At 42.0% G+C, this 17,333-nt stretch overlaps 1 protein-coding gene across 2 annotated transcripts in view; it reads right to left on the bottom strand.

Annotated features, from left to right (window-relative positions):
• The window catches only part of RNF121 (ring finger protein 121), an 84,444-nt gene that overhangs the window by 2,217 nt on the left and 64,894 nt on the right, over nucleotides 1-17,333 (bottom strand). For both annotated transcript variants that reach the window (XM_057747514.1, XM_057747515.1), the window contains 3 exons: nucleotides 16,732-16,839; nucleotides 13,803-13,923; nucleotides 463-596 (listed from right to left, as the gene is read on the bottom strand). In XM_057747514.1, coding sequence (XP_057603497.1) covers nucleotides 463-596; nucleotides 13,803-13,923; nucleotides 16,732-16,839 — 363 coding nt within the window. The remainder of the gene's footprint in view (nucleotides 1-462; nucleotides 597-13,802; nucleotides 13,924-16,731; nucleotides 16,840-17,333) is intronic.

The following is a 17,333-nucleotide window of genomic DNA, read 5'->3' as shown; positions in this document are numbered from 1 at the left end:
CTTACAGGGCTATTATGGGACAAAATGGAGATAACACATGACACAGAATGGGAGCTGAGCAAGGACGTGGTGAATGTCAGAAGAGGGATTATTACCGTGTATTCAGGGGGATTTGATTCTGAAACTGAGGGAGCCAGTTAGAGGATACTCCTGCCCTGTGACTGACCCAGTCTTGGGGCAGCCAGGGCAGCTGCCAGTCTCCTTTCTGATCCAGTCAGGCTATAAATGCTGTTTACGTAAGAGTGGCTCCCATCTGTGAGAAAGAGTGAAGAAGGCAGCCGTTTCCACTCCTGGGGGTCGGCTTCCCTAGCAGAGGACATCACCCAAATGCCTCCCTTTTGTGACTCCCCTACCCTCAAAGGTCTGGACAGCACACCCAGGGGCAGGCCCACCCCTCCCCCTCCCTGACTAGAGTGTGCACGTGGCAAGAGAGATGTGGCCCAGGAGCTCCAGGCAGGATACACGTGATTGCAAGACAGCCTATACGTATTCTCGATGATGCCCTCTTCACTGACATCCACAAAGATCTGCTGCCCACACACGGCGCACACACTGTCCGAGAGGTGTTTGGTGGGCATGCCCGACTCACTGTAGAACTGGGAGAGAAGAGCAGGAGGAAAAGACAGAAAAGATGTGAGAATCAGCCAACATGGGAAGGTACCACAGAGGCCTCAGGTCTTCTGGAGATGAAGTGACATGGCAGGGAGAGGCCCCAGAGCAGGAGAATATCTCATACACCAGATCGTCCTCATCTTTGCTAGACAGATGGGGTGAAAGGAAGTCAGATCTGATAGGACCTGAAGACTGGGTGGGTGGAGGAAGAAGGGCTCAGGGCAGGTGACTGGGAACTACGAGGGTGAGTCAAAAATCATCCGCACTCTTGCTGCAGAATTTCTACGTCAGCTAAGCCACTCTGCAGCCAGATAACGCTCCCACCACAGAGGACAACATCTCTTCTCCAAGATTCAAAACAGTGAAACACCAGGTGCAACGCTGGCCTGGTGACAAGGACATTCAGACACTTGTGGCAGCAGCAAAAGAGGTTCAACCCTTTTGGATGCCATTTGGCATGATATCTCAAACTGTCACACCATTTAACCTATTAATTTCACCCTAAGGAATTTAAAGAAGTAGTAGAAATATCAGAAAAGCTTCATGCATACAGATATTCATTTAAGTGTTATTTATAATTAAAGAAGCAAAGAGTTTAGCTATCCCTCAAAAAGTTAAATGTAGAATTACCATACGACACAGCAATTCCATTCTTAGGTACGTACTCCTAAATAATAAAAACAGAGACTTAACCACACACCTGTATACCAATGCTCATAGCAGCATTATTCACAAACAGCTAAAAGGTGGAAACAACCCAAGCGCCCATCAACAGAAGAATGGATAAACAAAATGCGGTCTGTCCCTCCAATGAAATGTTATTCAGTCATATGAGTAATGAAGTTCTGATACATGCTACAACATGCAGTCACCTTGGAAAAATTATACTAAGTAAAGTAAGTCTGACATAAAAGGATAAACACTGTATATGATTCCATTTACATAAAATATCTACAACAGGCAAATGCATAGACAGAAAATAGATTAGAGGTAATCAGCGGTGGGGAGGAGGATATGGGGAGTTATTGCTTAATGGGCACAGTTTCTGTTTGGAGTGATGAAAACTTTTGGAAATAGTACACTTAACGATGGCTAAAACGGTGAATTTTATGTTACATATATTTTATCAAAAGTAAACAAAAACAAGCAAAGAAATGGAAATAACCATAAATGACCAACAACAGAAGAATGCCTCAATAAGTTACACTCAAGGGACTAGACAGGCAGTGAGCCAACTGAAGCTTGCAATATAACATTAAGTGTCAAAAGCAGGGTACAAAATTGGAGGCACAGTATTATTGGTACCATATATAAAGATAAGCCCAAATCTATCAAAAGATCTCACACCAGTGATGTCTTGGTAGTAGGATTATACATGATTTTTTTTCTTTTGCCTACTTTTCTGTACTCAAATTTTCCTTAATGAACATATATTACAGGCAAACCTCTGAGATATTGTGGGCTTGGTTCCAGAACACCACAATAAAGCAAGTCATGCAGATTTTTTGGTTTCCCAGTGCATTTAAACATGTTTATACTTACTGTAGTCTATTAAGTGTGCAATAGCATTATGCCTAAAAAACCAATCACAATAACATCAAAGATCACAGATCACCATAACAAATGTAATAATAATGAAAAAGTTCAAAATATTGCAAGAATCACCAAAATGTGACACAGAGACACAAAGTGAGCAAATGCTGTTGGAAAATGGTGCTGACAGATTTGCTTGATGCAGGGCTGTCACGCACCCTCAATTTGTAAAAACAGAAACCTTAATTATTTGCGAAGCGCAATAAAGCAAAGCACACTAAAACGAGGTACGCTCATATCTTAAAAGATTATTGATTACCGTGGTTAATCACAATGGATAACCAATTCCATGCTCAAAAAGATATTCCAAATTTTGCATACTTTCCTTGTGGTTTATAGTTAAATAGCTATACAGCATTTTCCCGTCACCCCAAGGAGAAAAGACCTGAATTTTATTTGTTGAAATAGTCTAAGACCTATTTTTTTTTCTTTTCATTGTCCTAAAAATTATGGTAAAACGCACATAACAGAATTTACCATCTTAACTATTTTTAAATATACAATTTGGTAATGTTAATAAGTATATTCACATTTCTGTGCAGCCAATCTCCAGAACTTTCACATCTTATAAAATGTATTTTTTAAAAAGTTTCTACATTATTATAATAAGGGAAATAGATTATACTTAGCCTTTTTGTACTCTTAACTTGAGTTTGCTCTGTTTTTTATTTCCAAGCAATTGTCTTCTGAAAAAGCCACAGCCCTGACGCTGGGTGAGGGATAGCAGTGGGGGAGGGGTGGGCATACAGGTGCTGGGATAGGGAGTAGGGAGGATGGCAACAGCCAGAGCAGACACAGTTACACCTGCCAGAATCTCTGCTCAATATGGGGGCTTCTCTGACTCCAAGCTGCCCTTCTGAGAAATGGCCTCTCTTGACTCCCAAGAGTCCTCAGGGGTAGAAGGCAGAGATGCCACACTGCCCCAAGAATCTATGAACAGGGACTTCCCTGGTGGTCTAGTGGTTAAGAATCTGCCTTCCAACACAGGGGACCTGGTTCAATCCCTGGTCGGGGAAATAAGATCCGCATGCCACGGGGCAACTAAGCCCTCGAGCTGTAACTACTGAGCCCGTGTGCCACAACTACAGAGAAGCCCATGCACCGCAACAAAAAATCCACATGCCGCAACTAAGACCTGATGCAGCCAAATAAATAAATAAATATTAAAAAGAAAAAAAAAGAATCCATGAATATAGAGCTTCCTGCCTTCACCCCCACCTCACCACCTTGCAAACTATCTGAAGTGGCGAGCTTATTACTATCACAGAACATCAGACCAGCCCTGGCCCTGGGGAAACCAAAGCCCCGAAAGGAAAGAAACTAGCTGCAACGAGAACCCAGCCCCTCTGACTCCTAACCCAAGTTCCACCCATGACATCCATTAATATCTGCTGAACACTGCAGAAAGATCAGCTATTTAGCTCACTGAGGGCCAGTAATACAAAAGGTTCTGATTTGTTTACCGAGAGTACAAACTTAGGGCAGAGCCAAACCTGTGGGAGCCCACTAACTGCTACTCTCCAAAGTTGGAATCTGAATGTTAGTGTTGGGGGGGACCTCTGCGAAATACTTCTCCAGCACACAAGAGACTTACAGCTCTGAAATGCGTCTGGCTTAGAACTTCTAGGCACATCAACTGAACGGAGAGAAAAGAGACCAAGAAGTCTGGGTCCAGCTCTGACACTGAAGTCCCTGCACAATTGTGCAGCACAGGAACACGGCCACTCACTCTGGCCCACAGTATTGGCAGTGAAAGAAGTGGGAACACTCTAACTCAGGAGACGGGTGAGAGCTCTGAGGAAGAGCCTTTACCTCAAATCATCCCCAAGTTCTGCCCCAGGACACTGGGGCAAGGGATACAGGATCACAGAGAACCTGGATGAGATAATGAGATTAGGAGGGACACCCAGGAAAATGCCTATTAGGGCCCTAGCTTCTGGAGTTTTCCCTGCAAGCTAATGTGGCAACAGGCTGGCAAGGTCAAATCCCACAAAGTTTCAACAAAGTTATCAGGTGAGGCTGTCAAGTCAGGAAGGTCCCAGCAACCCCACGGTTCACAGAACACACAAAGACCGTATCAGGAGGCACTGAGGCTGAGTAGGGTAAAGTACAGGGAGGCAAATTTTGGTTTAACCTCAAGAGCCTGATGCCTCAGTGTGGAAAGGGCTCGAGGGGCCAACATAGTTTGTCAGGATTGGAAAGACCACATTTCCATCCTTTCTCACCTGCTATCTTGATGACCTTGAGCAAGCAAGAGGGAAACTCTTCTTTCCCTCCATCAAAATATATTGGGCACCTACTAAGTACCAGCCACTGGACTAGGTCCTTGCGCTAGAATGCTGGAAAAACACAGATCTGGCCTCTGTCCTCATGAAACCTACAGCTAGGGGAAACTGACATCTAAAAAAAATATTTAACTGCAGTACTTTCCAAAGCAATCTACAGATTTAATGTGATTCCCATCAAATTATCCATGACATTTTCCACAAAACTAGAACAAATAATCCTAAAATTTATATGAACCTTAAAAGACCCAGAATTGCCAAAGCAATCTTGAGGAAAAAGAAAAAAGCAGGAGGCATAACTCTCTCAGACGTCAGACAATACTGCAAAGCTACAGTAATCAAAACACTGTGATATTAGCATAAAAACAGACATGTGGATCAGTGAAAGAGAACAGAGAGCCCCCCCCCCAAAAAAAACCCCACACACCTAAGGTCAATTAATCTTTGACAAAGGAGGCAATAATATAAAATGGGAAAAAGACAGTCTCTTCTGCAAGTGGTGCTGGGAAAGTTGGACAGCTGCATATAAATCAATAAAGTGAGAACAAACCCTCACTCCATGAACAAAAATAAACTCAAAATGGCTTAAAGATTTAAATATAACATGATATCATAAACCTCCTAGAAGAGGTAGATATAGGCAAAATATTCTCTGACATAAATCATACCAATGTTTTCTTAGGTCAGTCTCCCAAGGCAATAGAAATAAAACCAAAAATAAACAAATGCAACCTACTCAAATTTACAAGCTTTTGCACAGCAAAGGAAACCTAAATAAAAAATGAAAAGACAACCTATGAAATGGGAGAAAATATCTGCAAACGATGTGATCAACAAGGGCTTGATTTCCAAAAAAAAAAAACCAAAAAAACAGCTCATACAACTCTACAACAAAAAAACAAACGAGCCAATGGAAAAATAGGCAGAAGACCTAAACAAACATTTCTCCAAAAAAGACATACAGATGGCCAACAGGCACATGAAAAGGTGCTCAACATTGCTAATTGTTAGAGAAATGCAAAACAAAACTACAATGAGGGCTTCCTAGGTGGCACAGTGGTTAACAATCCGCCTGCCAATGCAGGGGACACGGGTTCGATCCCTGCTCCAGGAAGATCCCACATGCCGCAGAGCAAGTAAGCCTGTGCGCCACAACTACTGAGCATGAGCCACAACTACTGAGCCCATGTGCCGCAACTACTGAAGCCCACGCGTCTAGAGCCTGTGCTCCACCACAAGAGAAACCACTGCAATGAGGAGGCCGTGCACCAAAATGAAGAGTAGCCCCTGCTCGCCACAACTGGAGAAAGCCCATGTGCAGCAATGAAGACCCAACACAGCCAATAAATAAATAAATAAATACCCAACACAGCCAATAAACAAACAAACAAACAAATAAATAAATGCTACAATGAGGTATCACCTCACAAGGTCAGAATGGCAATCATCAAAAAATTTATAAACAATAAGTGCTGGAGAGGGTGTGGAGAAAGGGAACCCTCTTACACTGTCAGTGGCAATATAAATTGGTGCAGCCACTATGGAAAACAGTATGGAAGTTCCTCAAAAAACTAAAAATAGAGTTGCCATATGATCCAGCAATCCCATTCCTGGGCATATACCCAGACAAAACTATTATTTGAAAAGATACATGAACCCCTATGTCCACAGCAGCACTATTTACAATACCCAAGACATGGAAACAACCTAAATGCCCATCAACAGATGAACGGATGAAGAAGTTGTGGTATATATATACGTTGGAGTATTAGCCATCAAAAACAATGAAATAAAGCCATGTACATAGATGGACCTAGAGATTATCACACTAAGTGAAGGAAGTCAGAAAGAGGAAGACAAACACGATATGATATCACATACATGTGGAATCTAAAATACAATACAAATCAACGTATCTATGAAACGAAAACAGACTTGTGGTTGCCAGGGGGTGGGGGTGTAGGGGGGCTAGGGGGAGGGAAGGAATGGGATTAGCAGAGGCAAACTACTATATACAGGATGGATAAACAACAAGATCCTACTATAGAGCACAGGGAACTATATTCAATATCCTGTAACAAACCACAGTGGAAAAGAATATGAAAAGGAATACATATATGTATAACTGAGTCACTCTGCTGTACAGAAGAAACTAATACAACATTGTAGTCAACTATACTTCAATAAAATTTTTAAAAATTTACACAAAGCGAGAACTAATTATTTAAAAGGCTAAAATAAGAATTACTTAATTGTAAAGCAACTATACTTCAATTAAAAAAAGAGAATTACTTAAAAGGCATTAAAAGGGCTATCAAAAAACACTACAATGAAGGGGTTTCCTAACTAAGCCTAGGTCATCTGAGGAGGCTTCCTCAAGGGAGTGGCATTTTACCCTGAGAGGTAAAGGATGGGTGGCAGTTAATGAGATGAAGAAAAGCAGAAATGACAAGAGGAGGCCCTGGGGCAGGAAGGACCTGGTGCACTTGAGAAACTGAAAGGAACCTAATGCCCTTATGGCCACATGGAGGATCTTGGACTTGAAATGAGAAATCATCTAAAGGCTTTATTTAAGTATGGAAAAACATGGTCAAATATATTTTTAAAAGATCACTCCGTCTTCCATGTGAAAAATGGATTGGAGATGAGGCCAAAATGGATTCAGAGACACCAGCTAAGAGACCATTACAATTCTTTAAATGCAATAGATGATGGGGGCGTATGCTAAGGTGATGGCTTGGGCTAATTTGATGGCAGTAAAAATTGAGAGAAGTGAACAGGCTGGTGATACCAAAGAGAGAGTGGAATAGTAAAGGTCTGAGGTTCAGAAGAGTTTTGGATTAGAGATCTGCAAGCCACAGAAAAAGAAAAGGGAGATACCTAGATGAAGAGCAGAGAAGATGGTTTTTCCTTAAGCTCACAGGAATAACAACATTTAAGGGGAAGGAAAGTTAGCAGAGGAGACAGAAAATATCAGAGAAACAGGAAGAAAACCAGAACAGGGTAATGTCACAAAAGTCAAGGGGGGGGGGAATCGTTTTTAGAAGGAAGAAGTGCTGAATCAACTGCTGAGATCAGAATCAATCCACCAGAATGAGTGACACAGAGTCACTGCTGACCTAAATAAGAGTCACTTCAGAAGAAGGGTATGAGCCAAGGTCAGTTAGAATGGGCCAAGGAGTGAGTGAAAGGTGATCGAAAAGGAAACAGAAACTTTCTATAAGTTTAGCTGTAAGTGACAGGAAATGGCTCAGTAGCTAGAAAAGAAGGTCAAAGAAAGGATAGAGAAGAAGGTCAAAGAAAGGATATTTTTGAAAAAGAACACTTAAAAGGTTAATGGGAAGAGCCCAGTAGAGGGAGAAGTTGAAGTCATGAGTGAAAAAGGAAGTCAACAGCATATCAGGTCCTTAAGCAGGCAGGAGGTGTGGAACCCAGAGCACAGGTAGGTCTGGCCTCTAATGGGAGAAAGGAGACTTATTCCACTGTTACTGGAGGGAAGAAGGAGAAGACGGGTGCAAAGAGGAATAAATCTGTAGATATGGAGTCAGGAATTGTGGAGATTCCCGTTTGCTTTCTAGTTTCTCAAGTAAATAGGAGGCAAAGTCATCTGCTGAGAATGAAGGGACAGAGGGAAAGGGTGTGAGACGTTTGAGAGTGGAGAAGGTTTGAAGAGAGGTTACTCAAAGTGGGAGAGTAGGCTCTCCAGTTGAACAGAGTCAGATATCTCCTTTGTAGGACAGGAACGCTACCCCCGGCTTTATATGGTATTGGGAAGACGCACTGAGAAAACACGCAAAATCCCAGCACAGGAGCTTGCACGTAGTAGGTGCTCAGGATATATGAGTTTTAATCTGTACCACTGACCATCACAAGAAATGTATGCCATGAAAGCCTTGTGGGCTCTTCTGGTCCACTCCCTGGACTAGCGAGGACACTAACGCCCAAGGAGGAAAGCCTCACTTGAAGCCAGAGAGAGCTTGTGGCTGGGCTGAGCTGGCTCCCAGTCAGTTCAAGCAGATTTCAGAAATACTTGTTGAAAAACTGAATAAAATACCCATTTCCAGCATTACAGTGGAGGAGATTCCATATCACAGAGTGGTGTAAGATGACTTTAGACAATAGATGGCATCGAGAGAGAACTGGCAATGCTCATGGTTGATGACTTGTCTCTGTCTTACTTTGTGCGTTGAGTATGATGAAGATACAAAGACAAATTCTACAAGGACCCTGTGCTCCAGGTGACCACAGATATAAAATATGTAGCCTTACAGCACAGCAGGACTGTACAGTACGTACGTGGTAAAGGGTAGCCGCTATTACCACCCTCATCACCATCCTCACCATGTTAGTGCTTGCTGTGGGCCAGGCTACTCTGCACAGTGCTTGACAATAACCCATTTGCTCCTCACCACAATTCTGTAAGGCTGGTAATATTATCACAGCTAAGAAAACAAGATCAGAAAGGTAAAGCAACTTGCTCAAGAGTATACAGATAATTAAAAGTGGAGGAGAATTTGAAACCAGGTCTGTTTGACTCTAACCCCCTAGCTCTTTCTACTACTTAAAGTCAGATGAATGGGCAGCTAGTTCTGTCATACTATCTGGGACACAGCAATTTGCTCAGGAGATAGAAAATGTGAAGTAGGACACCTGGCCCAGTGCAGCACAGTGTGTTACTACCCTGCCTGCCCAATCACTCTCGCAGAGAAGGAAGCCCCAGAAATAAGCTTATTTCACAATCCTCCAATCCCCCACCCCACCCCAATATGATTTTTGGGTGTGAATGGAAACCAGACTGACTGGCTGTCACAAGCTTCTGACCTCACAGTAACGAGCTGGAAAACACAGACACCATCCAAGAGTCCCTTGAATCAATCTGACTCAACAAAACAGTTACAAATTTTTCCAAATGAGGCAAAACAAAGCGCTATTCTACACTAAAAAGAGTAGTGTAGAATACTGTAAAAGGAATTGAGAATGCTTGTTAATACATTTATAAAACATCATGGTTTCACTTCTAGGGATTGTGAAACTAATCCCAGATCTTTTTAGGTTATACCACTCTCAGAAGGGGACCAAGAGATCAGTCAGACCTAATCCTGACCTGGTGCAGCTTCAAAATCAACTATGACTCTCTGAGATAGAAGCTGTGATCACAGAACATACAAAAGACTATGAAAAATAACCAGGACTGAAAATATGGTGTATACACACAATGGAATATTATTTAGCTTTAATTTAAAAAGGAAGGAAGTTCTGACGTATGACACACAGGTAAACCTGAGGACATTACTCTAAGTGAAATAAGCTGGTCACAAAAGACAAATATTGCATATGAGTACACTTATATGAGGCATCTAGAGTGGTCAAATTCATAAAAGCATACAGTAGAATGATTGTTGCCTGGGGCTGGGGAGAGCGGGGATTGGGGAATTATTGTTTAATGGGTATAAAGCTTCAGTTTTGCAAAACAAAGAGTCCTATGGATGGATGATGATGACAGTTGCAGAACAATGTAAATGTATTAATGCTACTGAACTGTACACTTCAAAATGGTTAAGACAGTATGTTATGTGTATTTTACCACAGTTTAAAAAAAAAACAACTAGCACTGATACTGGAAGTGGGCAATGGTGCTAGCAAAGGCTGCACTCAGTCACACCCTGTACATTGTAGACGGCTGATAAATAACTGTTGCTTGAATAAATAAAAGAATGAGTTGGCCAATGGATGTTTGGAAAGCTGGAGTCTCCTGGCTTCCTCAAATTGTTCTCCCCAAAGCATTGATCAGATTTAGGCATCAAGGCCAGTGACATTCTTGAAATTCAGGTTGTCGTGGCTCGCGGCCACGACAGGTATTCCTGAGCAGACCAAGGCCCACTTGACCAAAGACTTGGGCAGTAATAACAGAGTCTTAGAATTCTCAGGGTTGGAAAGAACTCTAAGGTAGTGCAATCTATCCCTTTATCCCCTGTTGGAGTCTATTCTATGTTCCTGCCTGGTCTAATCTGTTGGCATCCTGAGCTCTAGCAGAAGGCCTGTCATGAAGTCTCAGCAATATTTGCTAAGAGTACTGGAAAACAACGAATGAATTAACTCCCGGTGACTCACCTAGTGCTATCACAAGCCATTCTACTGTTCCTGTGACCCCGAAGATGGGAGCCTGGGGAAACAGCAAATTACTTGTCTGTAGTCAGGATCACCAAGGTCACATTCTGTTGGACAGGAGCATTTTCAGAGTGACTCCTCTGAAAGAGTCAGCTGGGTAGAGTGGCTCCTCTGAAAGGGAAAGCCATTCTCAATGTCAATTACCTAAGGAAGAGGTAGATCCTCATGTAAGCTACCAGGATTCAGAAGCCTGGCCTGTGGTGCAGGGGAGGGGCAGCATTATTTTTGTCAGGGACACAGGCTCTAGGTCTAGGCATCTGGATGAGAGCAGATTGGATTCTAGGTGGTGGGAGCTAAGATGACACCCAGTATACAGGGATAGGCCGAGAGGTAGATGAGGCAGGGTCTGAAAGCTTTGAAAAGCAGGCAGCCCGACAACTCAGATCAACCTCATTCAAATACGTACAGTTTATTTCCCTGCTATTCATCCTCAACCCTTTAATAAAGTCTGATGTGACTGATTCTTACGTTCTGTGCTAAGAGGTACAGGGAGGTATGTGGGTTTATCCTTGGGACAGACTGTTATCGTGGAGTGGTGGGGTTAACTAGTGAGATCCCACAAAAGGAAGGAGAATATGAGAGGTCAAGAGCTGGTGTTTGAGCACTCTTCACCCTAATGAGAAATTCTCCCGCCAGGTCTCCTGCTGAAGCTGGAATTTATCATGATTAGGGAATTATCTCATGAGGGATTATCAGTTATAATCACTGGAGCACCCAGCAATTCTTCCCAAGAGCATGGAAAGAGGCCCGGCTCAAAACTCACCTTGGGGAGGCCAATTTAATAATTCTATCTCCAGAGGAGAAGCTAACTTGTGGATCAATTCTGAGCTCAGTTCCATTTGGGCAGAAAACGGATTCTGCAGGTTGGTTATTAGGGACACACCTGAGGCTATGCTTAAGTTGGCAGCTGATAATAACCTTGAGATAAAGTTGGCAACAACCTGGGAAAATCAGAGAATTGGTCCTATAAAAATAGAAGAAAAAGAAATCACTAGAGGGTAAAGGACAGGATTCCGGTGAGAGTTACTTCGAAAAGCTGGCTGTGCCACAGAAGCAGTCTTAGTGAACAGCCGCTGTTGAAAGTGAAGTTAGTAATTAGACAATCTAGGGTCTGGAAATCTCTTTGGGGAGTGAACTGGTTAAAGGAAGAGCTGAAGTCTACACAAACAGATAAGAGTGAAATGTTGCTAAAACATAAGACAGCTGTTCAGAAAAGAGTCTAATAGGCTGTCTATAAAGTGACCAAATACACTTCGTTTTCAATTTGATCCATTACAGGAAAAAATAAAAATAGTCCCAGGATACTGAGAAACAAAGTCCTAGACCTAAAATTATACTTGATTAACGTTACCCAAGGTGATAGCTGAGTCTTCTGTTTAACGTGAATTGCCCTAAGCCTACCAGCCTGTAACACGAATGAGATCATAGTAGCAGTGATATACATATTTGCACAGCCAAAAGGCCCCCACCTGCAAAACTGCCTCAAATTCAGCAACAGTTCCTGAGGTGCCTCACATGAAGTCAATGCCAACCCTTTCTTGTTCTTCTCAATTGGTCTCCATTGCTATCTGCTGCCTAACAGCTAGGACTGGTATCTGGACGCTCCAAGAGAACCAGTCTCCCTGATATTCTCCCAGAGTTTCTCTCCAACATGCCAAACCTTGACATGGCAAGAACTTCTGAATGCCTTTCAGTCCCGACTCATCAGACAGAGACACATTTATCTCAGCACAGAACTGGAGAAATGTCTATTAAACTTGGAAATGGAAATTCCTTCTTGGGGCAGGGTCTAATGGGATGATACTGAGATGGGAAGCACTTCTGTGTTGTTCACACAATTACAAAAAGAATGTATTATTTTTACAAACAGCAACCAACAACAAAGACATATTTTCATTTTGAAAGAAAGAAATAAGGATACTGAGTTGGCTTTCTTAGACTGGCTGTTACTTTACCTGTATTTTAAGCTTGAAGAATCTCTGTATGGTCTCCACCTGGTCCTCCTGCAGCATTTCCTATCTCAGTGAAGGATCCAAGGAGTTGCTTGAGTTGCTTAAGTTAGAAATGTCAGCTTTGATACCTACCTTTCTTTCCTTCATGTTTTTTTCCTTCAGTCTCCAGAACCAATCTATATCCAAACTTACCCCCACAATACCTCTCAAATAGTCCGTTTCTCTCCCTTTTTACCACCTCTACCCTATTCCAAGTTGCCTTCATCTTGCCCAGACTACTACAATTGTCTCTCAAATACTCTTAGTGGGTCATTCTGATCTATGGACCCCTCTCCCATCTGTTCTCTACCCAAGCAGCCACAATGATCTTTTCAAAGTGCAAATCTGACGATGTCATTTTCTATCTTAGCCCCCCAGTATTTTAAGTATAAAAATCACAATCTTCCATTTGGCCTATATGGCTTTTTCTAGCCTAGCCTTTGATTATTTCTTCAGATACTTCCACTATAATTCAGTCCTACAACCACATTAGCCTAGTTCCTAAAAATGCTCACCCTTTCTCCCCACTACAGGCCTCTTACACACGCTATTTCCTCTACCTGGCACACACTTCGTTTTTCACTTCATCTGGTTAACTCCTACTCAATGTTCAGGTCAGCTCAATAGTCCCGTCTTCAGGGAAGCTATCTTTGAGCCCCAAGACTAGGTCAAATGCTACAACTGTATTTGTTCATAGCATCATGAACCTTCCCTTCATAATATCTATTCAAGTTATAATTTTAATAATACAATTTCATAATGTATCATACATAATTTATTTGTGCTTTTATTACTTTAATACTCTGTCACTAGGCAGTAAACTCCATTTGGGTAAGAACCATGTTTATTTTTGTACACCTCTGTAATGTAAGCACATACACAATGCCTAGGCGCACAGGAGGCATTAAATAAGTATCTTTTGAGTGAGTATTAACTTCCTTCAGGATAAAGTGATTCTCATAACAGCTTAGAGTTAAAAATTCTAGGGTACATCTGAAATCTAGCTTTCCAAATTTTAAGGAAGGAATCTCCACACACACCACTCATATCTTGATGGATTTTGTATGGCTTCTCTCTTCCATCAAACAAGTGATGCTATCCTGAACTCTTTGGAGGTGGCAGGAGGCAGTATTAAGAGCCCGGGTACACTCACCCCTATGGTAGATGCCATGTAGTCTGCACACATTTCTGCAAAGTCCCGCTCAAGAACACCATAGTAGAGGCCATAGAAGAGGAGAGAAATGCCAAAGTCCATGGCATCTTCTGGTTTGATCCTGTAAGGGAAGCAGCATGGACTGTAAGGCCTGCCCTGAGATGCAACTGCTTTAGATTACTACTCTGGGACACATAAGGCAGCACCTAAAGTTGGAAGCCTCAAGAACTGGAGCAAGTGTTGGCAAACTAAAACCAAATCCAGCCTGTTGCCTGTTTGTATATGGCCTGTGGGCACCACCTGAACAGTCTAGGCCTGGGAGTTGTGAAGACCAAGCTAGGGTATCCCCTTCTGCCCACTTCCCCACTCTGTTATCAGTGCCTGCCCCCTCTGACTGATCACCATGCCTTGCAGCTGGTTGGCACCTACATGTTGGGGACTCCACTACTGGCAGCTGCTGCACACTAAGCAGTGGAATTTTCAGTCTGGAAGTTAGCAATTCACTGCTGAATTGCCTCACCTCCAGCCAGTTGCCCAAGTTGAAATAGCTGAGCCCTCCAAAAGGAGGGAAGGGCACAGCAGGATCTGGGTGTCACTGGAGCAGAGAGTGAAAATGATCCCAGGGGTCACCCACCGCCATCAGGCTCCTCCTTCTTCTGAGAATGTTTCACGTGATGGCAAGTGGGCACAAAGTATGCCCACCATCTGAGACAGCCCAGCCAGGCAAACAGGGTGGAGCAAGGGAGGAGTTTGCTCTCTCGTTATATAAGTACCTACATCCATCCTAGATTTTGCCTTTTGTCCCACGAAGCCTAAAATATTTATTATTTGGCCCTTTACAAAAGTTTGCCAACCACAGCTTTTGAAAACAAAGATAAAGTTAGTAAATATACACATACCAGTTACCATAAAATTTTAAGTTGCATCTATATATATTCTGTATCATGTCATCAAAATTAAATTTTGGCCCAAGTCTCCTTACTAAGGACAATATGCCTATAATATTAGGAAGTTTGTTTTAGTAATTCCAGGGACCAATAATTTGCAAACTTTAGTCTTTAAATGTTTATTATAGAAAACTACCTTTGTTAAAACATTTGTACCAAGAACTGTATGTCTTCACTTCAAGTTGTAAATTATATTTATCTTAGAAAGTTGAATTTGCCCACCAATCTTGTAATATTTAATCTATTAACTAAATATCATGATCTTATACCAATTAACCTGATTAGTAGCATAAAAATGGTCAAGATTCTCAATTATGTTTTCCTCCTTATACCACTTATCAAAGTAAAAGAAAACTGCTATTCTGGAATAAATACCTTTAAAACATAATGGAGAATGTTGGTTTTTACTTTTTTTAACCACACAGGTTAGGAAGATATCTGGAAGTATCTTGGTTTTCTCTGATGAGATGTGTTGACTCTACACTGATAAATCCTATAAATGTTTGTGGAGCCTGTTTATTCTTTCAGCCTGTACTTTCAGCCCTGGAGGAAAGAATTCCATGGGTATCCTCTCACTATATAAAGCAGGACTTATTCCTTTCAGTTTCAGAGACTCCTGCCTACAGTGTACTAGGTTTGGGGAAGAGGCCAACAGTCATGAGTTTAAATTTGAATCCTAAATCTCTAGCTTCAATGCATTGTCCCAGGCTTAGGATTACTCACAATCCACAGCCTACAGCTTTGGAAACTATATTTCTACCCTTTTCTGCCCTACTTACTCACTGTACCTTCTAGTCCCAGAGTCCAGAATTACTTGGCTTCTGCCTTAATTGGGGGTGGGGAAAACCTGTATGCTGATATAGATCTTTTGGAAAGCTTATGACAATATGAAGCAACAGCCAGAATCCCACTCCTAGTCGTGTACCTTAGGAAGCAACTCAGCAATGTTATTTGTAACAGCACTACACTAAAAAAAAAACTATGTGCCTTAAAATGGAGCAGGACTTAAAAGTCCACAGGTTAACTCTGTTTCCTGAGAAACCTCTTAAAGATGGAAGTGTCAGCTGTGTTCTAAAGCAGCAATGCTTTTATATTTTAAACCTGACCTGCGATTAGAACACTTCATCTGGACCGGGAGAGTTTTAAATCTGATGTGTTCCTTGGAGAAGTGGGGCTTCTGGGCCTGGGTGGCTCCCACACTCATCTGTGTGGTCTCATTCCCTCATATCTCAGCCCTGGAACTACCGTGAAGACACTTGCAAGACACTGCCCTGTTATCTCCTGTCTTGTACCTTTCTAGGTGGATCTATTGCCAGGTGTGGCCGACCGTGTCCCATGAGTTCAACTGTCTAGTCTGGAGTTGGCAAACTTTTTCTGCAAAGGTCCAGATTGTAAGTATTTTAGGTTTTGTGGCCTATGTAGTCTCTGCCATAATTATCCAACTCTGCTGTTTTACTGCACAAACAGCCATAGACAGTGTGTAACCAAATGAGTGTGTTTCAGTAAAAAAAATTTTATTTTATAAAAACAGAAGGTAGGCCAATTTGGCCCACAGAACATAGTTTGCCAACTCCTACTATCCTTGAGCATAAGACCACTCAGGTAGAGTGGATATTACAATAAACAATACACACATGGAAAAGGAAAATGGTTCTGCTGGGGTGATGCAGTTATGGGTAACTGGCTACAATCATTATTATGCTTACTTTTGTTGTTATACTTTTCCACTACAATATAAATTCTTGGAAAGTACAACCAATGACTTGAGACTCTAACTCTGTATTATCCAGACATTCCTTTCTCTTTGCCGACACAAATCATGGAAGGCCCACTGATTCTCCCACCCCCCACAGCCCAAGTCTCCTATCCTAGGTGCCATGTTCCCCTTGTTAATATTCAGGACTTGTCCCAGGAACAAAGGTACATCTCCCCAGTCCCTCCTCCCCAAACACTAGCAAAAACAAAAAGCAAACGGTACTTACTTGAATAATAAGTTAAGACCAAAGAGGGTAAACATAACAGCCATGTAACCAACAATGCCAGTGGCATAGCTGATTTTATAGATCAGCAGGAACCACTTATAAACCAATCTGGAAAGAAAGGAGAAAAAAAATAGTACAGATGACACAGAAACACTGGCCTAAGAACCTCTGGACCACCAGAATCCCTTACTCTCACATCAATGGGGACATCAGGCTCTTTGTTTAGGACTTTTATTGTGCAACTTCAGTTACTGTACAAGGCTGGTCATTCTGTCAATTGCAGAAACACCTCCACATACCAGGCAGCTAGTGTTTTGCTTTGTATTTTCCTGGTCTCAGACCAAGGGAAGAAAAGAGAGCCTTAAAAGGAGGTTTCAACCTCAAACAAAGAAAGTGCATGGCTGACCTCAGACAAGTATGTCATCTCAAATTTGGGTTAGTTAAATAAAGAAATGAAAATTAGTAACTGCAGCTAGCTCAGAAGGAAACAGGTACTCTTGTTAGGAAAGAGGATTCAAGGGAAGATGAGTAAGAGGCAGAATTGGCTATAGGCTTTTGTAACTGGGTATGGTTAACTGCTTTGCTCCTACCCATAGGCCAAT

This window comes from Hippopotamus amphibius, chromosome 9 (assembly GCF_030028045.1).
Source record: "Hippopotamus amphibius kiboko isolate mHipAmp2 chromosome 9, mHipAmp2.hap2, whole genome shotgun sequence".
NCBI lineage: Eukaryota > Metazoa > Chordata > Mammalia > Artiodactyla > Hippopotamidae > Hippopotamus > Hippopotamus amphibius.
Note: the sequence above shows the minus strand (reverse complement) of the source record. Positions and strands in the feature narration are given on the sequence as shown.